This window comes from Rattus norvegicus, chromosome 16, assembly GCF_036323735.1.
Source record: "Rattus norvegicus strain BN/NHsdMcwi chromosome 16, GRCr8, whole genome shotgun sequence".
NCBI classification, from domain to species: Eukaryota; Metazoa; Chordata; class Mammalia; order Rodentia; family Muridae; genus Rattus; species Rattus norvegicus.
The window spans coordinates 73,575,504-73,601,176 of NC_086034.1; the positions used below are offsets into that span (position 1 = coordinate 73,575,504).

The 25,673-nt window shown below is 47.0% G+C and overlaps 1 protein-coding gene across 10 annotated transcripts in view; it reads left to right on the forward strand.

Annotated features, from left to right (window-relative positions):
- Tacc1 (transforming, acidic coiled-coil containing protein 1) overlaps positions 1-22,892 on the forward strand; it is an 83,380-nt gene extending 60,488 nt beyond the window's left edge. For 8 of the 10 annotated variants that reach the window (XM_039094561.2, XM_017600146.3, XM_039094559.2 and 5 more), the window contains 10 exons: positions 312-372; positions 2,899-3,019; positions 6,711-6,763; positions 9,018-9,143; positions 10,726-10,802; positions 11,208-11,251; positions 12,440-12,600; positions 13,425-13,531; positions 16,376-16,496; positions 17,751-22,892. In XM_039094561.2, the coding sequence (XP_038950489.2) occupies positions 312-372; positions 2,899-3,019; positions 6,711-6,763; positions 9,018-9,143; positions 10,726-10,802; positions 11,208-11,251; positions 12,440-12,600; positions 13,425-13,531; positions 16,376-16,496; positions 17,751-17,819 (940 nt within the window). In that variant the 3' untranslated portion in view covers positions 17,820-22,892. Of the gene's footprint in view, positions 1-311; positions 373-2,898; positions 3,020-6,710; positions 6,764-9,017; positions 9,144-10,725; positions 10,803-11,207; positions 11,252-12,439; positions 12,601-13,424; positions 13,532-16,375; positions 16,497-17,750 lie in introns of those variants that run through there. The other 2 variants (NM_001004107.4, XM_063275446.1) reach the window with 2 other exon arrangements.
- Positions 22,893-25,673: the final 2,781 nt, after the last annotated feature.

Consider the following 25,673-nt stretch of genomic DNA (forward strand, 5'->3'; position numbering starts at 1 on the left):
CTCAGAGGTGCTTAGAGTCTCTGAAACTTTGTTTTTTGGTTTTGTTTTGTTTTGTTTTGTTTTGTACTGTGTAATTGAGCGCGTGGGGTTCAGAGTTCTGGTATCTGGCAATCCATAGAACCGAATGGGGTGGTCTTGCCAGAGAATGGGTCGGGCTGTGGGTACGCTTATCTCCACGGCTCTCCGTGCCAGTGTATGATCGTGTGCTGTGCGCTTTGGCTTCTCTCCCACACCCTGTGCTGTGCTCCACCTCATATCCAGAGAGCTGCCATCAGGATTCCAAACCTCCTGTCTGTTCCTCTCATTTCTAGGAGTGGCTGCAAGGTGAAGAAATACGAAACTCAGTCTCTTGATTTGGACGCTTGTTCTCAGGTAAGTCTGTGCTGCTTGCCAGAATGGGTTTTGTCCCGGGGGGATGTCCAGGCCCTCTGCCTCAACGAGCCCGGTTAGTAGACTCTCAGTGTCCTAGACTTGTCCAGGAAGACCCTGACAGAAAAGATAATGTGGGGACTGGAGAGGTGGCCTATGGGCTAAAAGCACATGCTACTCTAATGGAGGACAAATTCAATGCCCAGCACCCACATGGCAGCTCACAAGTGTCTGTAAATCCCATTCCAGGGGATCAACACCTTCACACAGACATACATTTAAGGAAAACTCCAGTGTACATAAAATAAAAAAAAATTACAATTATACAAACGTATAGATCCCCCCTCCAACACCCCTCCCCCCAGCAATGACCTTTTCTTCAGTTGGGGGAAAATAGCCTTAATCCTATTGTATCAGCAGCGTGCAGTTCTCCAGGTCACCAGAGGTGGTGTGAAATATTAGTATAGGTTCAGTGTAGGTAGCTGACTGATAACCGGGTAGCTCTGTTTTATTTTTATCTTAAACTTCAGGTGGACTTCTGATTTGTTGCCTTCCCCAAAATGGAGAACCTGAGAATGACCCCGAAGGGAGCGTTGATCCTGGAGAGGGGTCAGAGTAGAGAGCCGCGCTCAGCACAGGCTGCCCCCTGCCTCCCCTGGGTTATGGTCAGCAGTAGAGCTTACTATGGCCTGTATGGCTGCCTTCTGGTTATAACTAGAAAGATGGAGTCCAGGAACTAACACGACACTTTAAAGATAATTAAACCTTATTTCACCGAGTGATCTACGATACACATACTCAGGTGAATATATGGAGTGATTGTGAGACAAGTAAAACCCCTAAAACCAGAGCATACAGGTCTGACTGAGATGCAGCCTTTTTATGTCCTCGGACTTTATTTCGGCGTAGCCACAATTACAGAAACACGCTGCATAGTTAAGTTTACTTTATCTTGCGCCTGTGTGCCAACAGCTCGGTGTAAGAGGCTTTAAATGGAGCGGAGGGAATTTGCAATTGGAATTCTTTTTCCGACTGTTACAAGTACATGAAAGGAAAAAAAAAAACTTTCCTCAAATTTTGCCAAATCAGGTAGCGCAAACTTGAGACATTTACTTTCAGTTTTCTAGAACAGACGAACGAAAAACAGGTGTGAGACACGTGGCTTTAACCTCAGCACCTTGGAGACAGGGGCGGGTAGATACAGATGAGTCTGAGGCTAGCCTGATCTTACTTTGTGAGTGTCAGGCCAGCCAGGGTTACATAGTAGATCCTGTCTCAAAACCAAACCCAGAAGCTTTAGAGCTTCTGTGAAGCTTCAGAGATGAATTAGTTCAATAAAATGTGCTTTTGTGTATATTCAAAAGCATGCTAACTACACTTACTTATTTTGTGTGTGTGTGGGGGGGGGTGTACGTAGAAGTCAGGGAACTACTTAGAGGACGTAGACTCTCTCATCCCACCATGTGAGTACTGGGAATTGAGCCTCCTTGGAGGCAAACGTACCTGCTGGTCACCTTGCTGTCCCGTCCCGTCCCCCCCCCCCCCCCCCCCCGTCTCTGATAATTCTTGTAAATCCTAACAATAGTGTAAGAATAATGCATGCATTAGTAGTGACAGTGATAACCTGACAGGACAACAATAACCTTCAGAGACTCACAGTGAAAGTAGTTTTTTAAGCAGAGAAGAGACCTTAAGGGAAAGAAGACTTTCAGGGCTGGGGCTTTGTTGGTAAACAGCTTGCTCTGCGGGCCTGAGGGCTTGAGTCCAGTCCCCACCACTGATGTGAACAGCCAGGAGCAGCAGCGATCGCTGTCACCCAGGGCGGGGGAGGTGGAAGCAGGGGCATCCCTGGGGCTTGCTGGTCAGCCAGCCTGGCTGGATGGGCGAGAGCCAGCTAATAACTTCTTTTTAAACAACGTTTTGTCTGTTCTTGACGATTTCTATGTGTACACCGTGTTTTGATGTTACCCACCCCCAGCCCCATGGGATAAGTTCTTGATAGAAATAGAGTGGAAATACAGATTCAGAGGAAGAAAGTTCTATAAATTCATGACTACTAAGGAGCGTGTTTGTGCAGTTTTAAGATGGGTCCTAGGTTATCATGTCACTGGGGTAAGTCACATTAAACAAGCTCGGTATTTAGAATAGAATGCCAGGTATTAATGAGAATCATTTATGATCATTCCAGTATGGTCCCGGAAAGATAACTGGTCATTATCTTATGTACTTGAGCTAAGGAGGAATATACTTAAGGAAACTTGGAGACTCTCTGTCTCGGACCTCTCGAAGTGCTTGCTGTCATATTTAGGCTAGAAAAGCTCAACTTTTAAAATTTCAGGCCCACACCACACAAACAAAGTTCTAGAGACAATAGCATTTCCCATCTGAAGGACTAAAGCTTTCTCCCAGTTTTGTGGCAAACCCTGAAATACCCTTGTGCAATCACAGCTACGAGTGTTCATTCCAAAAGTGTCACCGGGCGCCACGACTGCCCTTCTGAAGAACAATCTCCTCTCTCATGTTTCCCAGGATGAAGGAGCCGTGATCTCACAGATTGCAGACATTCCTAATCGGGACGGGCACGCCACCGATGAGGAGAAGCTGGCGTCCACGTCGTGTAGTCAGAAGTCAGCCGGGGCTGAAGTGAAAGGTGAGCCAGGGGAAGACGCAGAGCACTCTGAATGTTCAGCGGCCCCGTCTCTACTGTAAGCCGTGAGGTCCATCTCACGGAGCAGGTACAGAAGCACAGGTGTGCTGGAAGTCACCTGAGGGACGGTTAGCCGCAGATCTGTCCTTTCACTGTAAGAGATACAGAAGTGCTTTCTACAGTCCTAGTCCTCCTAGGGGGGACGGTGGAAGGTGTCCAGGGGATGCCTTTGAATTTATTGTTTTGTGTCAGTCCAGTCAACCTTAGAGTGCTGTGGCCTATGAACATGTCCTTCATGTGGCCTTCTGGGACTGCTCTGCTCGTTGTTTAGCTTCCAGCCATGGAGGTTGTAGTGCTCACCGCCTCTGTTGGCCTAACTCTCAATGCTCTGCCTGTCGCTCACTCTCTGCCATCCTTCAGAGAAGCTGTGTGGCCGAGTACATTGATCAGGCCACCTGATGAGGAGAAACTGGCGTCTCTGTCCAGTTTTCCCAAGGTTCTCAACTGAGATTTGTGTAGCCAAAGTGAGACTGAGAGGAAAACACAGATTTATTTAACGTTCTTTTTGTTTGAGTGTGTCTCTGCACTGCTGGGATTTGAACCCGGGAATTTTGTGTTGCCAGGCAAGCACTCTGCCACCTGGCTATATCCCAGACCCTTGGTTTTATTGAGCTGGACTTGCAGTATAGCCCAGGGTAGCCTTGAGTTCAGAATCCTCCTGCCTCTGGCAGTGGAGCGTTTGTAGATATGTCTCATCATGACCTCATTAAAGTAAGTTTGACAGAGTACGAGAACCTTTTAAAGCGAAAGCCAAATAGAAAAGTATATGGTTTGGTCTTGACTTTTTTTTAGGGCACACTAACTGAAACTACTTCTTCTTCTTCTTCTTCTTCTTCTTCTTCTTCTTCTTCTTCTTCTTCTTATTATTATTATTATTATTATTATTATTATTATTATTATCATTATCATTATCATTATTATTATTTTGAGACTAGCTTTATAGCCCTGGCTGGCCTAGAACACTCATGTAGATCAGACTGGTCTCAGATGTGTAGTAATCCCCAAGCCTGTGCTTCCCAAGTACTGGGACTTGGGGCTTATGTCACCACACCCGGTGTCTTAGCTGCTTTACTTTTGCCATGACAAAACACTACAACCAAGACAACTTATAAAAGAAAGCATTTTCCTTTTATATTTGGGGGCTCACGGTTCCAGAGCGTTTAAGTCCATGACTGCCATGTCATGGTGGGGAGCATGGCAGCAGGCACGGCCCTGGAAAAGTAGCTGAGAGTTTATTTGTTGACAATCACATACAGGCTGGGAGAGAAGGAACTGACTAGCCATGGCTGGATTTCTGAAACCTCAATGAAAGTCAGAACCTAGTAGCATGCCTCCCCCAGCAAGGCCACGCCTCCTAACCCTTCCCAAACAGTTCCGTCAGCTGGGAGCCAGGTATTCAAATATATGAGCCACAGGAGTCATTCTTACTGACTTTCCCCATTCCTCTCTGGCGCCCAAAGGCTTGTAGCCATGTCATAATGCAGAAATACATCTAGTTCAACTTCAAAAGTCCCCATAGGCTTTCAGTCTCAAGATCATTTAAAGTGTCTTCTGAGACTCAAGGCAATTTCTTCATTGTAACTCACTGTGAATTCAAAGAACAAGTTACACACTTCTAGTACACAGTGCACAGAATATAAATCACCATTCCAAAAGGGAGGAAGACACGGTGAGCAAATAGCAAACTCCAGGCTGTATTTCTGTGTCCCATGGCAGAGGGTTCTGATGGCTCTTCTCTTGCAACACACTTCTTGGGGGTTCCCTTCTCTGTCTGCAGCTTCCCCCCCTGCATATAGGACACACCCAAAACGAGGCATCTGCAGCATCCTGAGGTCTCCAGCTCAATCCAGGCCTCACTTTGACAGCTTCTCATGGTGGCCTCTCAGGGCCTCCATGCAGAGATTTCTTAGTGGGTCAGCCACACTGCTGACCTCAGTGGCTTTCCCTAACCCCTGAGGAAGATTGCACAGCCCTTTACTCCTGTATTCTTCATGAGTCCAAAGCCAGAACCCTGTGGCTGTTGGTGCTAGTGCTACTGCTTGCTTGGAATGGCACCCGGCTCCCTCCTTGAACAAATTACATTAGCATAAGCTTTGATTTACTGGTGCCTTTCAGAAACAGATAACACCTTAGGGGTTTTGGGGATGCAGGATTAGTCGGCTCTCAGGGTAAAAGGGGCTTCGTTCCACTTCTCCTAATCTCACACAAACCATGGCTCTAGCATTAAATTTCCTGATGTCCGTTTTCTCCCCAAACTCTACACTTCGTATCCTTTTTGCCTCACTTTTCTCTGATTATCATAGATCTGCCTAAGAGAGGCCACTAATAACCATGTGGCGTAGTCAGTGTTAGGCTGTCCCGAAGTCTCTGCCACTGAGACTAATCCAGAACGCGTCAGTTTGGCCTCAGGCAGATTTTTACAAGGGTAAAAGCAACCGTGTTCTTTGTCTAACTGTGACAAGCGTGGTCTCTAGGCCAGCTGCTATATACTGTTCCCTCAGAAGCCTTGTGAGTCAGGCTTCCCTGTAGAGTCCACATTGCTCCCGACACTGTTGTCTTCCAAGCTCCTATTAGACTGGCCTTTTAAGCCCCCTTTACAGTGTTCAGCCACTTTCCTAGGCCAAAGTACCACAGTCTTCCACATTCCTCCAAACCCCCCAATATTGTCAGGCCTGTCGAAGCGGGAGCCCACACCTTTATACCAGCTTCTGCTGCTTCAGTTAGTGACTGATCAGTATCTGTGAAATCCTTCACACGTGTGCTTCTAAACTTTGCTCACTGAAAGTTTAGAATTGTGGGCTAGGCAGAAAACAGTGTTGAAGATTTGACTCTTCATAAGTAACAGTTTAATCTGTCAGACTCTGTATATAGAAACATAGAACTCCTGACCTGCTGCTAACCCAGGAAAGAGGGTAGAAAGTCAGACTCTGGAGCGGGTCACTCCCCGCAGCCTCTTGCCTGTGCTGGGTTCATTTCTGTGCTGTATCTGATGCCTGAGACAGACAGCTTGTGAAGAAGAAGGGTTTACACAAGACTTGTTTAAAGTAAAACAGATTTATGAATCGTTGTGACACTCCGGTAGTGTTTTAAGTAAATATTGGCTGAAATAGTGCTTAAATATTGCAATAAAGAGATGTTTAGCTTTTCTTATGTGCTTTTTTTTTTTTTTAAATTTCTTCATTGATGTAGTGTCCTCTCCAGCTGTGTCGTGTCCTTTCTCCCAACCCCAGGAAACCAGTTAGAAAGATGGGAAGGAAGTAAGGAACTTGGTTTTCAGGCTTATTTTATTTGCTACGTTAGTTGTAGTGTGAGGGCAGAATTTAAATGTTCTCAGACTATCAGCCGGGTTGGGTAACAGCTCACATGCTAAACCTCCAGTGGACACAAGAGGGCAGAGTGGCCATTCCTTCTGCCTGTGGGTGGACAGCTCATGGCCAGCACTTGCAAGCTTGCCTTCTTGTGGACTTTTAGTAGCAAACAAGAACTCAAAAGAGAGAATGCCAGGACACTTCCTAGATATCTTGAGGTTCTGTGTCCGGGCATTCTGGGTCTGCACTGGAGTTGCCTAGTCTTCACCAGGAACGAAGGGACCTGCTCCTTGGGCTAAGTGTAAAAATGACCGTGTATGTTTCAGGCGTAGAAAAGGAGGCATACCAGAAGATGGAGGAGGAGGAGCTGACTGTGCATGTAAGTTGCCAAACACGGAGGGTGGGGGTAGCCTGGGTTTCTTTCCGTGATTGGAGCCCATGGTCATTTAATCAATTCTAGCTAATAGTAGGTGATGAGGAGAGGAAGAAGTATACGGCTGCCTCGATGGCTCCACAGGCAAAGCACCAGCTGCTGGAGTCTGGCCACCAGAGTTCACTCCCCAAAACCCACGTAAAGACGGAAGGAGAACATGAACTCCACACAGTTGTCTTCTGACCTCTGTATGCGCACCGCAGTACACATGCCCACTCATATATGCATATATGTTATATGCGGTTTCTTTTTAATATTTTTTATTGGATATATTTCTTTATTTATATTTCAGGTGTTATTCCCTTCCCCAGTTTCCTGTCCATAAGCTCCCTATACCCTCCCCCTCCCCCATATGGGTGTTCCCTCCCCCATCCCCTTACCCTCCCCCCCACATTCCCCTGCACTGGGGTTCCAACTAAGGACTTCCCCTTCCACTGGTATCCCAACAAGGCTATTCTGTGCTACATATGCAGTTGGAGCCCTGGGTCAGTCCATGTATAGTCTTTGGGTAGTGGTTTAGTCCCTGGAAGCTCTGGTTGATTGGCATTGTTGTTCTTATAGGGTTGCAAGCCCCTTCAGCTCTTTCAATCCTTTCTCTAATTCCCCCAAAGGGGGTCCCGTTCTCAGGTCAGTGGTTTGCTGCTAGCATTCACCTCTGTATTTGACATGCTCTGGTTGTGTCTCTCAGGAGAGACCTATATCTGGTCCCTTTCAGCATGCACTTTTTAGCTTCATCAGTCTTATCTAGTTTTGGGGATACATATATATGTATTCGGGAGGCTGAGGTGGGAAGAATGGCTCCAAGTTCAAAACCGTCCAAGATTCTAGCGCAAGTGTTTTAGGTCACATGTCCATCACTGGGATTAAACACCACAAATAGGGCAACCTATAGGGAAAAGGGCTCATCTGGGGTTTACAGTCCCAGAGTCTAGGATAGTGGAACAGAGGTGGTGGGGTACTGTTCTTGAGGATAGAGCAGAGCCCCTAGCTAGAGTTCACAAGCTGGAAACAGAGAGTTCACTGAGGATATCAGGAAACTCTTGAAGTCTCAAGCCCGCCTGTAGTGACATACTACTTCCAAAAAGGCTGAACCCTCCTAGAGAGCCATCTGTAATCCAAAGTTAAGTTTTAGCATTGCCCACCTAATCTCCCTTTTCTGGTACCAGCTCCAACTCAAGCCCTCACTTAATCCATGATGGTTCCTCATTCTGTGTCTACAGAGACCTCAACATTTTGCTTTTTACTTGAGACAGGGTTTTTCTGGGCAACCCTCACTGTCCTGGAGTTTGCTGTGTAGACCAAGCTGGCTTTGAACTCAGAGATCCTCCTGCTTCTGCTTCCCAATTATGGGGTTAAAGGCATGTGCTACCATGCTTGACTAACTTCAACAGTTTTTAAGAGTGATGGCCAGTTATTATTTTTGGTCTCCTTTTTGTGTGTGTATATATGTGTGCATGTGAGTGTATGTGCTTACATGTGTGTGGATGCACATACATATGTATACATATGCCTATGGAAGCCCAAAGTTGATATGAAGACTTTTCTGTTTTCCTTTTTTATATTTTTTGAGACAGGGTTGATCTGTGTAGCCCTGGCTATCCCAGACCTTGCTCTGTAGACCAGGCTGACTGTAAATTCAAGAGATCCACCTGCCTCTGCTTTCTGAGTGTTGGGATTAAAAGCATGGATCACCACTGCCCACCAAATATCAGATAGATTTGCCATGTCTGCCTATTTAGGCATGGAAGTTGGTAATGCACATTAGAATCGTTGCCAAAAATAGTTGAACAGATCCACACAAGGCATCTCATGTGAGTGGAAGGGTTATCAATGTTCTTGAAAAATTATTTGCATGGGATACATCCCCAGAAAACATGAGAAAAATGAGGCATTGAAGTATGCTTCCTTTATGTCTGGGATTCTCTGGTAACTGACCACTTGACAAGTACATTCTTCCTTTCCATAAGAAGAGAGCCTCCCTAAGGAATCTGTTCCTCCAACATAATCTCACCCCAGTAGTCATTAGCATTGCTTTCATTAGTAAGAACTGGATTGCTTATTTAAAGCTTCCCTTTCCCTGTTTCTTCTGCAAGCACATTTTTTTCAAGGGTTTGATCTTTTCATTGGTAAGGATGTTTCTGAGGGCCATTTAGAGTTAAGTAGTTGACTGACCATGTTACATACAACCTCCGTCCTGCAGGGACTGCTGGAGACCTCTTCAGAAAAGGCCCCCGTGTCTGTGGCCTGTGGAGGTGAGAGCCCTCTGGATGGGATCTGCCTCAGTGAAGCAGACAAGACTGCTGTGCTTACATTGATCAGAGAAGAGGTAAAGTTCCTTTTCTGTCTACAGAAGGTCCCATCTCTGCTTCACCTCAGCCTGCAGGTTCCCATTCTCTGGCCTGTGTGGCTCACATAAAGGGCTCCCTGTAGACTTCAGCAATGGTGCCGGTGTTCAGCAAGCTGACGTGCTGAGGTGTTTGTTAAGACCCATGCACTTCTCTACCCCCTGCTTTGCCATGTGTGCCCATGCCTAAGAATTGTGGGCATTTAGCAATAGGATTCCCACATACCCTTTAAGGAGGTCAGCACCCCAATTTCTGTTCTGTGGTCCTGAAGAGCCTCAATTCCAAGTGTTAACAACGATCCATTGTTGGATGGCTGCCTTCCTCATCTACCTTATTTCTGTTCTGGCTTTGGCATTTGGGTTTGGCATTCAAGATTCCATGTTGTTTTAAGAAATAATTTTTATTTTGCCGTACAATATAAGCTGGGAAGCACTTCAGAAGGCTTTCAAAGCTTTCTGAAATAATGTGTTGCGCTGGTGATTGGGGATGTCAGGTAGTCCAGTTGGGAACTGTGTTCAGAAGAAACAGAGTCTTGTTGGTGAGAAGAATCGCTGTGCCTTTCTCCCAAGAGTTAAGCTATGAGGTGACACGTAGTAGTTCCAAGGAATGCTCTGTCTAGTCAGCTGAAACACACAGGGCAGCCTCTGTAGATTCTTTTTTTTTTTTAAGATTTATTTTTATTTTTTTGTGTATGTCCAGTGCCCACAGAAACCAGAGGGAGGACCATCTGATCCCGGAAGCTGGAGTTAAAGCAGTTGTGAGCTGTCCTGTGGGTCCTTTGCAAGAGCAGCCAATGATCTTAACCTCTGAGCCATTCCTCCAGACCCATCTTTCATTCTTGAGATCCTTAATATAAGCACAAACGTAGAAGATGTTCCAGTTAGGAAGAAGGGAGAACCTGTACTCCTTAGGAGAGCACTGGGTGTCCTTTCCATCCCTGTGCAGGACAAGCAGGACTGAGACATGGAGTAGGGGAATTCTCCAGTCATGAAGAGGGTCTCAGATATGAAGCTAGTTTCCGGTCAGAGTAGCAGGATCTTCCTGTGCTGATGGTCACACAGTGGGGTACACCCTGAGCCTCTTCACTCTGACTCCAGGATCTCCCTGTGCTGATGGTCACACAGTAGGGTACACCCTGAGCCCCTTAACTCTAATTCAGTTCTTATGAAGCGCTGAGAAGTCACTATAGAAAAAGAATGTGCATCTGTATATGGTGGCACGTCCACCCAGCACTTGGAAGGCTGAGGCAGAAAGATCACAAGTTTAAAGCTGTTGTAGGATTCATTCTCTCTCAGAATAAAGACAAAAAAAAAATATTCAAAGGAGTTTCCAGAACCACTTGAATGGAGGGAGCTGTGCTGTTCACCCTTACCTGGTGGTGGCCCCCTCACAGCATTCTGTGTCCTGAGAATGCTTTCCCAGCAGCTCATGAACATTATATACACACGTTGAGACGGCACTGTATTCCTGAATGTGAACTGAACACTCTGTGCCAGCTGCGGTCATGTATTTTTCAGTCTCCACTACACTGAAGAGTTAAAACAAAGCTTTACTCTACTCTAGATCATCACGAAAGAGATTGAAGCAAATGAATGGAAGAAGAAATACGAAGAGACCCGAGAAGAAGTCCTGGAGATGAGGTTAGACTGTTGCTGGGGTGGGGCTTGGAGATGAGGTTAGACTGGCACTGAAATCATCGAAAGCTTTTGGAGTTCAGGACGTAGCTTGGGCAGAACACCATGTACTTCACTTACTCAAGACTAGGGTTCTGCTTCTAGCACCAAAGACATAAAAGCCTTTTTCATTTCATTTCTTCTTGTCTTGTGCTAAGAACATTTAACCTTCCAGAACTTTAGTAAGCCTTACATATAGAGGAAAATCCAAAGAAGGGAGGTGGTGTGGAGATAATGGTTTCTATATGTGTTATTATATGTTAATGAATTTCAGACAGCATTTCTCTGGCCACCGTTGCTTTCTTCTGATAACAAAGCCAGTTTTAGTATTATATCTGTAATAAACTGTTTCTTCATTTTTTTCTTCCTTAGGAAAATTGTGGCAGAATATGAAAAGACCATTGCCCAAATGATCGGTAAGGAGGAGGAAGGCGGGTTTTGGTTTTGTTTGTGCCTTAGTCAGGGTTTCTATTCCTGCACAAAGGTCATGACCAAGAAGCAAGCTGGGGAGGAAAGGGTTTATCCAGCTTACACTTCCACATGGCTGTTCATCATCAAAGGAAGTTAGGGCTGGAACTCAAGCAGGTCAGGAAGCAGGAGCTGATGCAGAGGCCATGGAGGGATGTCACTTACTGGCTTGCTTCTCCTGACTTGGTCAGCTTGCTTTCTTATAGAACCCAGGACCACCAGCCCAGGGACGGCGCCACCCACAATGGGCTGGGCCCTCCCCCCTTGACCACTAATTGAGAAAATGCCTTACAGCTGGATCTCGTGGAGGCATTTCCTGAAGGGAGGCTCCTTTCTCTGTGATAACTCCAGCTTGTGTCAAGCTGACATACAGAACCAGCCAGGACAGTTTGTTTGTTTGGGGGGTTGTTGTTGTTGTTGTTGTGGTTGTGGTTGTTGTTATTTTTTGAACTTGAGCCCTAGAGCCTACTGGAGTCTGCTCAGATCTCCATAACAATGGGCAAACACTTGTTTTTCACAGCTGTGGAATCTGGAAGGGCCCATTCCTCCTGCTGCCTTCCTGCTTGATCACTACGAGATTCCTGGCAGAGATAGCTAGCTTTTTAGAGTCTTACTTTCCTCATAGCCCTGACCGGCTTTGAATTCAGTATTCTTAGCTTACTACTGGCATTGTGTGATGTACTGTGTTAACCTTCCTGTGAGCTCTGATTCCTTGAATCAGACCCAGTGGCTGTTTATAGTAACAGTCACCAGGTCTCCTGAATTGAACGGAAAGCCTCATTTAATTGCCATTCTAAGGCTCAAAGCTTCCTTAAATGTACTCTGATCTCCTAGCACTTAAGTACTGAGAAGATTTTCCACTGTCCACACCCCCACCTGCCTTCCCTGCCTTGGTCATCCCATTCTTCCTGGGTATCTGCTCCAGTCTCTCTGAGAGGCCATTCTGAGAACAGCAGCAGTTGTCCCCACCTCCCACATCCTGCTTGTTTCTCTGTCACTTGTCACTGTGTGTATCTTCCCACCAGGACGTGTGTTCTTGAGAGTGGGGACACCTGGACCATGCCTCCTTTTCCAAGCACACTGTTTGGCACACCCAAGTCAGTGTTAACATTGTTCCCTTTGACTTGTGATTCCAGAAGACGAGCAGAGGACAAACATGAGCTCTCAGAAGAGTTTCCAGCAGCTGACTATGGAGAAGGAGCAGGCTCTGGCTGACCTGAACTCTGTGGAAAGGTCCCTTTCTGATCTCTTCAGAAGATATGAAAACCTGAAAGGCGTGCTAGAAGGGTTCAAGAAGGTAGGCGTCCATCCGTGTCCTCTGTGCTGCGGTACAGTTCCTTGCCATGTGTCAAGTGGTGGGTGGACTCTTCTGTGGGGCTCAGCATTGTTTGGCTTGTTCTTCTGATCGTTAACCTTTTGGTGTTAGTAAAAGCAGAAGAGATCTTAGTTCACTGAAAAATGCCTGAGCCATACAGTACAGAAGAAATGAGGCGGGGTCATCCAGTTGTGTGCTGTCAGTCAAAGGTGTTTCGGAATTCTTTCCTGGCAGGTGTAACACAGGGCCTTCAGGGTCTCGTGCATGAAAGGCTGTATGACTTGTGGCTTGGGCTAGTAGGCCTAACATTCAGGAAGCTGAGGCAGAAGGATTGCAAAGCCCAGGCCAGTCTGGGCTGCATAACAAGCAAACCAAAGAAGATGGATGGATGGATGGATGGATGGATGGATGGATGGATGGATTGATGGATGGATGGATGGATACATAGATAGCTTCATAGATAGATAAATAGGATAGATGGTAGATGGATAGGCCTGGCCAATCATCTAATGCAGGACTTACAAAGAAACTGTATTAGGAAGGTCAAGGCCACTGCATAGATGCAAATTAGTACATGGAGAGCCTATACAGGCTTTCTTCAGTGGGGGTTGCATAAGCTGTTGAAATTGCCATGGATTATGAATTAAATGCATCCCAATGGAACAGACTTTTCTCTTAAAAAAAAAAAAAAGCAAAACAAAAAGAGAAAGAAAAAAAAATAGAGGAAAAAGCCCAACCTTGTGACCCATGGTGCAAGAGAAACAAAGAGACATGTGTGTTTGTTTTGAATTTTCACATTGCCCTAGAATGAAGAAGCCTTGAAAAAGTGTGCTCAGGATTACTTAGCCAGAGTGAAGCAGGAAGAGCAGCGCTACCAGGCCCTGAAGGTCCACGCTGAGGAAAAGCTGGACAGGTGAGTGCGTTCTCCTTGGTTCTCCTTGGTCACTGTTGCGGGTGGAGGCAGACAGTTGAATCTACACAGTTGCGTTCCTACACCTTCTGGTGGAGCAGATACTTTGATATACAAAGTTACATTCTTACACCCTTTGCCATCTGTCTTCTCGGTTACAGCCCGGAGGGTTTTGTGGATGTGTGATTTTTCTTCTCTGCATGGACAAAACATTACTGAGTATAAAAAGCTGTGTATGCCCACACCCCGGGCATCCTGTGTTTCCTCACCTTGTAACCCCCAGCTCGTCCATGTTGGTATTCTGTGTCTTTCTTCAGACATCATGCTAATGCCTTTCGTTTATCTTACCATGTCCACGAGGACCTTCTCCCTGGCTTGTCTTTATTGGAAGGAATCCATTAAGGCAGCCACTTCTGCTGGACACAGAGTTATTTAACTTGTCCTGGGGCAGAAGTACTTTAGGGAGTAGAGCTGTAGATGGCCCTTCTTCATGAGAAGAGACAATGAATTGGGGACCAGCAAACTTCGGAGTTACAGTAATTAGAGGAACATCAACTTACCCCTCCCTAGTGTGTGAGAGTCTGTTTTCTCTGAAGCTCTACCAACAGTCAACTTCTAGGTTATCCTCAAGGAAATAGGTCAAAGTGGAGCTCTCTGTGGGGTTTGGCAGCATAGATAGCACGTACCCTATTCACAGTAAGTTTGCTTTACGTTATCTTAGTGAAATTAAGTGTGTTTCGGAGGTCCTCCATTCAAACAGCCACTTTACCATGATTGACTCTTCTTCGTCCTTCCCGTCACAACTTAGTGTGTCATATATGAGGGGCACGGCAGCTTTCATTGTGAATTGTAATTCATTTTTCCAGCTTTGTGTGTGTGTGTGTGTGTGTGTGTGTGTGTGTGTGTGTGCTGACCCTATGAAGGAGAGAGAGAATCTTTATTGGACCCAGACTTGGCACATACTAGGCACAGAGCCCTCCAGGGAGCTTTGTCCCCTGTCCCCAGCCTGCGGTGTGCCCGGAGGTGCAGAAATAGGTTTTCTTTTGGGTTTTCTGCGTCAGGAGCTTCCCAGATAGTGCGGGCTGGCCTTGAACTTGCCCGAGTGTTACACCTAACGGCATGTGACACCAGATATTCAGATGTGGTAAGAGTCTCTCCATTTGCACTTTCTGGTTTCCCCATATCAGTATTCCAGGGAGAGAGGATTTTCTCCTTCTAACCCGAAGTCCAGTGATAAGTTTTAGAATTCACCCCAGGGAATGGCGTATCTTTGTTTTACAAGATCTTTTTTGAAGATGAAATCTCAGCTGTGTACTCCTGACTGGCCTGGAATTCATCTATAAACTCAGAGATCCCCCTGCTTCTGCTGGGACCAAGGGACAAGTGCCACCACAGTCAGCTTCCACCCTGGTTTCTAACTGCAAAGTAATACAGTCTTTTTTTTTTTTTTTAATCCTGGAGCTGAGGACTGAACCCAGGGCCTTGCACTTGCTAGGCAAGCGCTCTACCACTGAGCTAAATCCCCAGGCCCCAGTCAGTGCATCCTATGGTCCGTATTTCTAGCTTCAAAAATGTTTCTCGTTTACACTCTCCTATGACCTCACTTAGGACTGCGTCGTTGTGTGTCCTTGTGTTGCCTTTGTGCTTTTACAGGCTACCCCAAATGGTATCTTCCTGTTGTTGTTGCTTTGAGATATACATCAAAATAGCCTCCAAATTTCTCTCTTGTCCATGTCAGGACACACAGCTCGGTCTACTCACTGTGTTAGACAGTAGGATCTTTTATTTTTACTTCATGCATGTGAGTACTTTGCCTGCATGTATGTCAGCATCACCTGTGTGCCTGATGCCTGCGGAGGCCAGAGGAGGGTGAGCCACCCTGTGGAGCTCGGGTCCTGTGCCAGAGCCCCCGGTGCTCTTAAACACTGAGCCAACTCTGGCCACTCACTACAGCTTCTTTATGGATGAGCATTTGATTGGCCTAAACTTTGCATGTTGAAAACAGCCACATTAGCAGGTTATTTCTGTAAATAACCAAAGTTAGACAAAGTTGGGATGGCTGTGTCATAAGGTACGTTTATTTTGGGTTTTCTTGGTCCCCACGCCGTGCCTCCCATCCTTCCTGTTGTGTGTGGTTCTGTCTTTGCATCCTTAGGAGATGACCATACTGTACTTTTGGCCATGCACAGCTCAGTGATAGACCCTGGCTTCAGTCACCCCCACCACTAACACACACACACACACACACACACACACACACACACACACACGTGTCACACAAGTGCTCATCACTTTAATTTTTACATCTCGTTGCTGGTAAAGTTGTAGCAGCTTTATTGATTAGCCGGATGTTTCTTAAGTGACCTGTTTCCTCTGGAATCTCATTGATGAGGACGCTTCTGAGGGCTGTAACTCCCAGACATTGGGAGGGCAACAGTTGACAGTGGGAAAACCCAGAATTATTCCACGTGGGAGTCTGTCAGTCTCATAACAAAGGTTTGATGTAGAGTGGCCTTCGTGCACTATTTACATGGAAAAGGAAGTCTTTTTTTTAAATTTTTATTTATTTTATGTATGTGAATACATGTCACTGTCTTCAGGGACACCAGAAGAGGGCATCGGACCCCGTTACAGATGGCTGTGAGCCACCGTGTGGTTGCTGGGATCTGAACTCAAGACCTTTGGAAGAGCAGTCAGTGCTCTTAACCGCTGAGCATCTGTGCAGCCCGAGTCTGTGTTTTGCGAAGTCAGTAGTTAGCATCCTGTCTCTCTGTGTCTGTCTGTCCCTGGTCTCTAACCTGTGTACTCGTTATCTCTCCCCCAAACAAACCCAAAACCCCCTCACAGAGCCAACGAGGAAATCGCTCAGGTTCGGTCCAAGGCGAAGGCTGAGAGTGCGGCTCTCCATGCTGGACTCCGGAGGGAGCAGATGAAGGTGGAGTCCCTGGAGAGGGCCCTTCAGCAGAAGGTATGGAGGGAGGGGACGGTCATGGAGGGCTCCTGGGGCTGACACAGGGACATCTGGCTCCCGCCAGCCCCTGGTAGACCTAGCTTGTCACGGACCTGGAGAGAGGAAGGCGGCCTCCATCTTTTCACTCAGACCCTGCAGGCCGGCTCCCTTATGAAGCGAGTCTGGGGACACACATGGCATTACTAACCAAGGCTAAGGGGGTCCTCAGCCACTAGGGTTCAGAAGACAAACGCTGTGTTTTAACCGGAGTCCAGGGGTTTGGACACTTGCTCAGGTCCCATGGCTGCCTTTCATTCTCGATGTGTGTTTTTGCGCAGAGTAAACTTTCCCTCATTGCTGGGGATCCTCAGTTTTCAGAGCGGATTTGCCTCCCAGGGCGCCAGGCCATGCCTAGAGATTAGTTTGGCTGTCGTAACAGGGAGATGCTAGGAGCCTCTAAGCAGGTAGAAGCCAGAAACACTGCCAGGCATCCTATCATGGGCAGGACGGCCCAAATCAAATCACAGCCCAACATAATTGATGCCGAGAAATTGACAGCAGAGATAATGTCACCGGGCTCAAGGCTGGCTGCTGGCCATCAGACATGCCAGTGAAACAGAGAGACCAGCCCAAGGCCATTTCATTTGGAAGGCAGTGTGAAAAGGCGCTTGCCCAGGCTGTGTCGGGGGAGCGTTATGGAGGTGGGTGCTAAGGGTTCCAGACTGATGCCTGCCTGCCTCTCACACCTGCCCCTCATGTACTGGGCTTAATGGTGCATATTCGCTTTTAACTTTCCCTCTCAAGATGCTTATGGAAGTTCTGTGACACCAGTTAAATTTCCCTCTGATTAGCGGTTTCCAGGGTTTGGACCTGCTGTGTAGCCTGTATGCGTCCATACAGGGTTATAGCTGAGTTGCCCTGACTCACACACCTGAGTTAGAGCTGGAATCCCACTCCCTGAAGCGCCGGTGTGCGGATTAAGTGAAATCCACATACTTGCGTTTTTAGCAAGTGACCCACACAACCAGAGAGAGAACCTGGGACCTAAGGTTTATAGCAAGATTCAAGAGGGCTGGTGGCTCCCCGGCCCTCAGCTCAGTTTTAGCACAGTACTGTGTGAACACAGGCACTCGTTGGGTGGGAGGCATTTGGCCTTCTTTCCTGTAAAGACCGATGCAGAGAAGTGGAGAGCCACTAGGATGCCTAAGGAAGGTCTAGCCACTGGCTTTCCCCTCCGAACAGCCTGCAGAATCATCATCTTCTGTCTTTCAGAATCAAGAGATTGAAGAACTGACAAAAATCTGTGACGAGTTGATCGCAAAGCTTGGAAAGGCCGACTGAGAGTCGTCCCGTGAGCTGTGCAGATCCGAGTCTGGCTGCTTCTGTCGTGACCACATTATCTTGCCTTATCCAGAAATATCTCCCCCCTTTGCAGAGAAAAATAACTGTTTCAAAAGCACATGCCTGCTGCTGCCCGCCTGTCCGTCCCGCTTCGCCGCGCGCAGCTGTGGCCAGGCTGGTGGAGATGGAGTCACGTGACCGCAGAGCCCCGCGACCAGGCTGCCAGCTTCCCTTAGGCACGCTGCTGCTGGGTCCGGCTTATGCTTCTCCAACTTGAGTTCATCTCGCTGTCGTCCTTGCTTTTCCCAAGTTTGTGACATTTCTAATTTTGTGGCAACTGTGTGGGTTTATCTTCCCAGCTCCTGATATTTCTATGGCCTAGTTAACCTTTAAAATTTTCAGGATCGTCAGTTTTATCGAAGCGGGGGACGGTCTGGCCCATCATTACGAACACTTTGTCTAGGAGGCTCCAAGCTCCCTTTTATTTACAGACTGTACATTCTGCTGCTCCCCACCCCACCCCCTCGATGCAGATAAGAGCCTCTAGGGAGGAGTTTGGCTACATAAATAAATATAGACTCTTATTTTGAAACAGAGCCGTAGGTCTAAAAGCCAGCTTCAGACTTCACAGGGGCTGGGAATGTAGCTCCGTTAGTAGACAGCTTCCTGTACACAGAGCCCTGGGTTTGGCCCCCAGAATGTTGGAGGGCGTGCCTGTAACCCAACCCTCCAGAGGTGGAGACAGGCTGATGAGAAATTTGAGGTCATCCTCAACTACATAGCCACTCGGAGGCCAGCCTGGACTAACTACATGGGGCCTTGCTTTACACAAGGAGTGAGTGGAAGCATGGGGTATCCTAGCTAGTGGGAGATGGGACAGGACGATCACTTGAGCCCAGAATTTAAGGACAGCAGTGCACCAGGCAAATAGTCCTTTTCTCAAAAATCCTACTAAACCTTGAGTCAGGGTGGAGAGGTTGAGCGTGTGAAGGCCAGGGGACATAGGTTTCACGTCTAGGGAAGATTTGCTGTGCCGTCTCTTGCCCCGGTATTTGGACACCTCAGAAGCTCAGCGTGGCCCCACGCGCTCATGCTGAAAGCAGCATCACGTGACCAGCAGCATAAACCTCCCTCAGAGTTGGCCTAGGCTGCATGTGTCCACTTGGGGCCGGTTAGTCTCCGAAACAAAGTCAACTTTTGTCATCTATTTGAAACACACACAAATGGGACTTGGGAAAGGTTTAGTTGATCTTGTTAAAAGATGGTGGACGCTTACAAACCAGTTAGAGTGAAGATCCTTAATCTTCTATGTTTACTAGCAGACAGCACCCTTTTAGAGACTTAAAAACAACAGCCACAACAAATTCTTCCTTCCTTACTCAAGCTGGGTTTTAAAACAAAACAGGCAGTAAAGAGTCCAGTAGCTCCCCTGGGCATATTTTAAGCAAAGACTGCTTGAATGCTGGGGAGGGGAATAGGGAGAAGTTCCACATAGACAAAACAAAAGTCTGTGAACTCATACTGGACTTACACTGGGGGACATTAACCCCCAAATAAGAATACCCCACATTGGCACTGGTGACTTCCTTTCCATGATAGGCAAAGCCAAACCCATTTAGGTTTTATTGCTTTTATTTTGCCTTAATCTTAACACCCTGAGTCTTCATAGTAAGTGTACACTATTTAGTACACATATATTTTCCTCCTTGTAACACCGTTGCATGAGCCAAGTCCAGCAATGAATTGTGCCTCGTAGAGAGCCTCCATAGATCTTATAAACAGTGTCCTTAGCAGCGCGTTACCATGTGGTGTAACCTTTAGCCCCAGGGAAGCAATGTCTTTTCAAGCTAGAAATCACATCTTGTCAATATGCATTTATTATAACAGGTGCTTAAGTTAGGCTGTATCCTGAGGCCTACTGTCTTTTAACCTTTTGTACAAAAAAACACAAGCAGACAGAAGTTATCTGTGGTTGGAGAAATGGCTTGACAATCATTTGGGCTCTGAATTTAGTCACAGTGGCTTAACGTGAAGCCCATAGCAGTACATGTAGTGTCGTGTTCAAGTGTCTTCAAGGGATAGACCCAGTGCCAGCTTGGCCATCTTCCTCAAGGGAAGCTAATTTTGCATTTTAAGAACCCCCCTCCCCAACCCCGCGGAAATTTCTGCTACAGTGTTACAGCGGCATCAGTGTGTGTGCTCATTTTATATTGACTTATTTTCAGTATGCAAGCCTTCAGAGTGGTCTCTATTATAAACCTCTTATTTCCTATTTTTTTTTTCTTTTTGGTAGTACTGAGATTGTACCCAGGGTCTTGAACATGCCAGGCAAGTGCTTGGCCGTGGGACTACATCTTCCCCGGTCATCTTTTTAAGCATGCATGTTTTTAAAGCATCTTGTGCTGTGCTGTGTGTAACCAAGGCACAGGAGAGGAGTGGTGACCGTCCCTCCTTGCCTCACTGGCAGACAGGCCTTGAAAAACAGGCCTTGATAAATGTCCCCATGTGCAGAGGGCATAAACTAGCCCTCTAAGCAATGTTTGCCAGTGGCCTCTTAGTCACCCCCATCACCAGGAAATGTCACAGCTTCTAGCTTCTGGAGATTCTCCAACAGGAATAAGAATGTAGCCCGCGCAGCTGGCAAATTAAGAAGATATACTAGTCTATTTATTTTCTTTTAATTAAATAAGCCCTAAAAAGCTTTTTAGCACTCTGGAGAGTAAAAATATAAAGTTTTCTTCACCACATGCTGGGGGCCAAATGCTTTTTTTGTTAAGTGATTAAAAGGGGGTTGGGGTGGGGGACCAGGCCTGGTGGCACATGCAGATAATCCTAAGTAAATCCCAGCACCCTGGAGGCAGGCAGGGACCAGAAGTTCAGGCTTTGACTGGGCTATACTGTGAGGCCCTTGTCTTCTCGAGAGCTGGAGCTGTGACTCAGTGGTAGTGTTGCCAATCCCCGGCACTGTAAAAATAAATAACAAAAGATTTAAAATACAAGAGAAATGCTCCGAGTGGCTTAGGAATATTAGGTGATCTTGTTGACACTCTCAGCATAGAACTGTTCCTTCAGTTCCGCACTGCCAAAGTCCAGACGACTCTTGCCTGTCAGTCAGTACCACAGACGGACGGGTTTACTGTGTGCTGGAAGGCGGCGCTTACTCTGTTTGGAGACCGGGAGTCCCCCCAGACTTGGTATTCTCTGAAGCTCTAGTGCGGACTCAAGCGTCTTCAGAAACAGACCAAACTAACAAGTGCGGAACGGAGCACGCGGTTGGGAGGCCGGGAGCGAGCGCGTAGGATGAAATCCCTGACTTCAGGGTTAGAGCTTAAGCTAAACTTTGTTTCCAACCCTGTTCTCCCTGCAGACTTGGCACTGCCTGCGCACACATGTCTGCACACTCGCTCGGCAGCCTGGGTTGAGCCTGGCCGGCCGAAGTCCTCGCTTTCAGCAAAGATCGCACAGGCTAGAAAGGGCACTCGGCGGCCCACGGGCTTTCAGGATCTGTGGCCTAAGCTCAAGGCATACTGAATTGAAGGTGGTGTGGACCTTCTGAAGCCCCTCCCGAATTCCCTGAGGCTCATTTCAGCTGGTGATCTCACGCCTCAGCTGCCCCTGCTGTCTCTGTGGGACTGTGGCCCTCTAAGCTCGCTCTCAGGTTTTTTGTTTTTTTAAATCTTCTTGGGAAGAGAGAATATAGATGTTGAAAGAGTACAAAATAGATTTAGGCAAGGAGTTTAGAGATGTCTATATTATGAAGCATTTTAAGGGTAACAGATTATTATTTACTTACCAATGAACAGGTAAGGTCTGGGGATCCCAGACCGCCAAGCCAAAGGTGGAAGAAATCGCCTTTCAAAAAGTTTTAACAATGAAGTTATTTCAAAGGAGACTAATGTCCAAGAAAGGTTTGACTGGCCTCCAGATTCCGATTATTTTTTAAAAAGCAATTTACCAGGGCTGGGGATGTAGTTCAGTTGGTGACACACTTGCTCAGCACAAGTCCCTGAATGTCATTCCCCAGTGCTGGGGGAAAATCAGAAAAAAAGAAATATTTACTACTAAGTCCTTCCTGATATGGAGAGAAAAGGGAGACGCGTGTAGAACCAGGTCTTCTCCATAGGCGTTTCTAGAACAGTTCAGGCGAGCACTTGGCCCCTCGGAGAGCGAAGCTCGCACTTCTAGTCCTTCCCACCCAGATGCAGCGCCCCCTGTCTGTGCCTCTCAGCATGCAGTTAGATTTGGACAAATAAGATTCCCGAGGAATGACTTTCTCCATGACACCACGGTTTCAGCTTTATGTAAACACACACACATCCCCTTATAGTTCTAGTCTGGAGATGCTGCTGCCATGCTGGCCTCAGGTAGACTGTGTGATGTTTTTACCACTCAGAGGAGGCCAAGCGTGGGGCTGAGGTGTGGCCTGAACCTTCCCTGTATGGAGTCTTCAATACCAACTCTCAGGATGCCACGCTACCCCCTGCCTTCTCGTGGCATCTGAGTACACTCAGCAAAAGCACTTCCCCACATCACGAAAGAAACTGATTCGGTATTTGTGAATCACTTTGCAAATGGACACACAGAAATCTGAGCTCTGAAACTCCATCCAGACCAGATACAGGGCAGTGTGAAGATCACACCCTCAGCCTCAGTGCTGTCCCTCAAAGTCCTTGGGAGAGGACTCAGACACTCGGATGAGTCTCCAAGGCACCTGTCAACTTTCTAGTATTGCCGTTAGCGAGTCTGTGTTTGCCAATAGATACCCACTGTACTAACGTGCCAAGTGTTTATTTGCACATCTGCTTCCACTGTGTCCAGCACCCACCCCCCAACCCCACCTCCTGGTGCCCCGGAGTGGCAGGGGGGCACACACTGCATTGACTCCTGCTGTCAGGACGGTGTTGTGCAGAATAATCATCCTCATAGATTTTATACACATAGTAATTCCCCTTTTTATATGTCAGGTAAATATTTGTAAAAGTTATACTCACACAAAAGAAATTATTATGATAATTACTAATATATTTTTTCCATGTTTCATTGCCTGAATAAAAACTGTTTACCACTGTTGCATCTGGGGTGTGTCGTTTCCTTGACTGTCTGTGGAAGCCTCTCTCTCACGAGTTCCGTGTTTCTGTCTGAACGTAGGAAACATGACATTTTCTTGCACTCGTCCTCTGGGGCTCCGTGCATTCCACTGGGCATGTAATTGAAAACAAAACAAACTCTGGAATCCACACCTCGTCATAGAAACCACCGTGAGGGCATCTGTGCAAACAACTTTTGCCGAGGGCTCCGTGGTCTCACCAAGAGTCTAGTCCACCCCTGGTGCTTTTCAAATCCGCAGAAGCCAAGTCACCCCAAGTTCTCCAACTTGCGGAAGCACCCAGAGTGAGCGAGAGCTGTGTAGAAAAGAGCTGGTCCTTCATGAGTTCTCTGTTAGTCTGAGAAAAGACTTAAATCACTAGTCGGCCGGCTAGGGGTGGGCAAGGGCAAGCTGGAATAGAGGTCAAGGAAATCAGGCACCTCCTTAGCTGCTTCTTGTGAGGCTGCAGCCTGGAGTGGTCCTGGTTTGAGGGTGCAAGGTACTTCTCACCAGCCCATGGTGGTCTTGGTTGGGGGTGGAGAGGCAGGGTACTTCTCAGCAGTGTTCTCTGTCTGTAGAGGAAATTCTACAACAGGTCTCATTTTCTTTGCATTATTAGATGAAAATTCGCCGGCATAGATATTGCCACCCCCATTCTTTTTTGCAGTCAAAAATAGGAGCCCCGGCATGGTGGTGGGGCATGCTTTCAATCCCAGCACTTAGGAGTTAGAGGCGGGTGAATCTCTGTGAGTTTGAGGACAGCCTAGAACACACAAAGTTCAAGGACCCCCCCAGGGCTACATAGAGAAACCCTGTTTCAAAGGATGCCTGCTGGAAGGCTTTGGCATGGACGGTTGAGATGACCGTTTAGCTTTGGTTGGGGGAGCACATGGACTCCTCGTTTAGGTGAAGAGTACTGGCAGGGAGCTGAGGTCCTTGAGTTGACAAGTTTCTCTTCTAGAATTGTTGCCTATGAGGGAAGATACTCCTTTTTCTTTCGGCCGTCCTGGGAGCTGTGATCCTGCCCCCTGCATGTTAGATTAGAGGCTCAAATTTCTCTTATAAAGTCACAAAGCCCGACTGAGATGTGTGCACCAAAAGCAGATGTACTGGAAGCATATGCCTTTGGCTTACAAGGTCCAGAGGCGTGACGTTGCTAGGCCATGTTAGAGTGACGGAAGAACTGGCTTTCCATCTCAGACCCAGATACAAGCCTAGGCTAGATACCATGCTCTATACTGTCTCTAAGCTTTTCCTCATTTTATGCATATGTGTGTGGTGGTGGTTTCGATAAGACTGACCACCATAAGCTTCACATGTTGGAATACTTAGTCACCAGGGAGGGGAACAATTTGAAAGGATTTGAAGGATTAAGAGGTGTGGCCCTGTTGAGGAAATGTGTCACTGGGGTGGGCTTTGAGGTTTCAAAAGGTCCTGCCAAGCCAGGGTCTTTCTGCCTGCAGATCACAGTGTAAAGCTCTCTCTGGGCCTCTGCTGCAGTACCTCTCCACCTCCCTGCCACCATGCTCCCAGCCACGATAATGGACAGAACCTCAGAAACTGTTAGCAAGCCTCCAATTCAGTGCCTTCTCTTATAATACTTGGCTTGGTCATGGTGTCTCACCAACAGAGCAGTGACTAAGGGTGTTTTGTCTCTGGGTATGTCTGCCTGTGTCATGTGTGCCTGGTGCCCCTGGAAGCCAGAGAGAGTGTTGGATCACCTTGGACTGGAGTTACAGGTGGTTGTGAGCCACTGTGTAGGTGCTAAGAATCCATCTCTGGTCTTCTGGGAGAGCAGGCAGTAGTCTTAGCCACGGTCAAAGCATCTCCAGCAGCAGCCGGCTTCACCTCAGACCTTCCTTAGTTTTGTACCCAGGTGAACGAACTAGGGTTGTATTCTCCCAAGTTCTCTTCCCAGAAGCAGTGTCATTCCAACCAAGTCTATCAACACTGCTACCAACACACGCTGACAGTCTTCCTGAGAGAGACAGGTTACATTTCCCACAGCTCAGCAGCAGGGAAGTGCGCCACAAATACTCAGCTGGAAGACTTTGTGTGGAATTAGGCATTTTTGTTCCACAAGGAAACCAGTTCTTGTAGATACGGTTAGCTAGCGTGATGCATACAGACAGAGGCTGAAGAATTAATGTCCAGACAGTCCCTCCCATTGCGATGGTTGATACAGGACATGCCTTCTATTTTGCTGAAGGGCCTTTCCCTTTGTCTTGCATGACTAACTTCGAATTCCCCAGAAACTGAAGGTTTTAAACATTTTTTTTTTAATTTAAAATTTTCATCTTATTTTATTTGGTTTTTTTCAAGACAGGGTTTCTCTGTTTAACAGCCCTGGCTACTCCAGAACTTGCTCTGTAGGCCAGGCTGCCCTTGAATTCAAAAGATCTGCCGACCTCTGCCTCCTGAGTGCTTGGATTAAAGACGTGTGTCACCATGCTCAGCCTTAAAGTAACCAAGTTTCAGCCAGAGGTCTTTTTCTCATGTAACGTCAGCTTCGGTGCAGACACGCACAATAGCCACTAGGTGACTCCACTCCCAAAGGCTTCCGTACTGTCGTTCAAACTTCAGCTCAAAACTTTTTTTTTTTGTTTTTGTTTTTCGGTTTTTTTTTGTTTGTTTGTTTTTGTTTTTGTTTTTGTTTTTTTTTTGAGGTTATGGATGAGAAGCAAACAGGAGCCACAGTAAGTATTTGGTGTGCCAGCAAATCTGGAGGGTAAGTGCTGTGCACAGCTTGGATCAATCACACATGTATT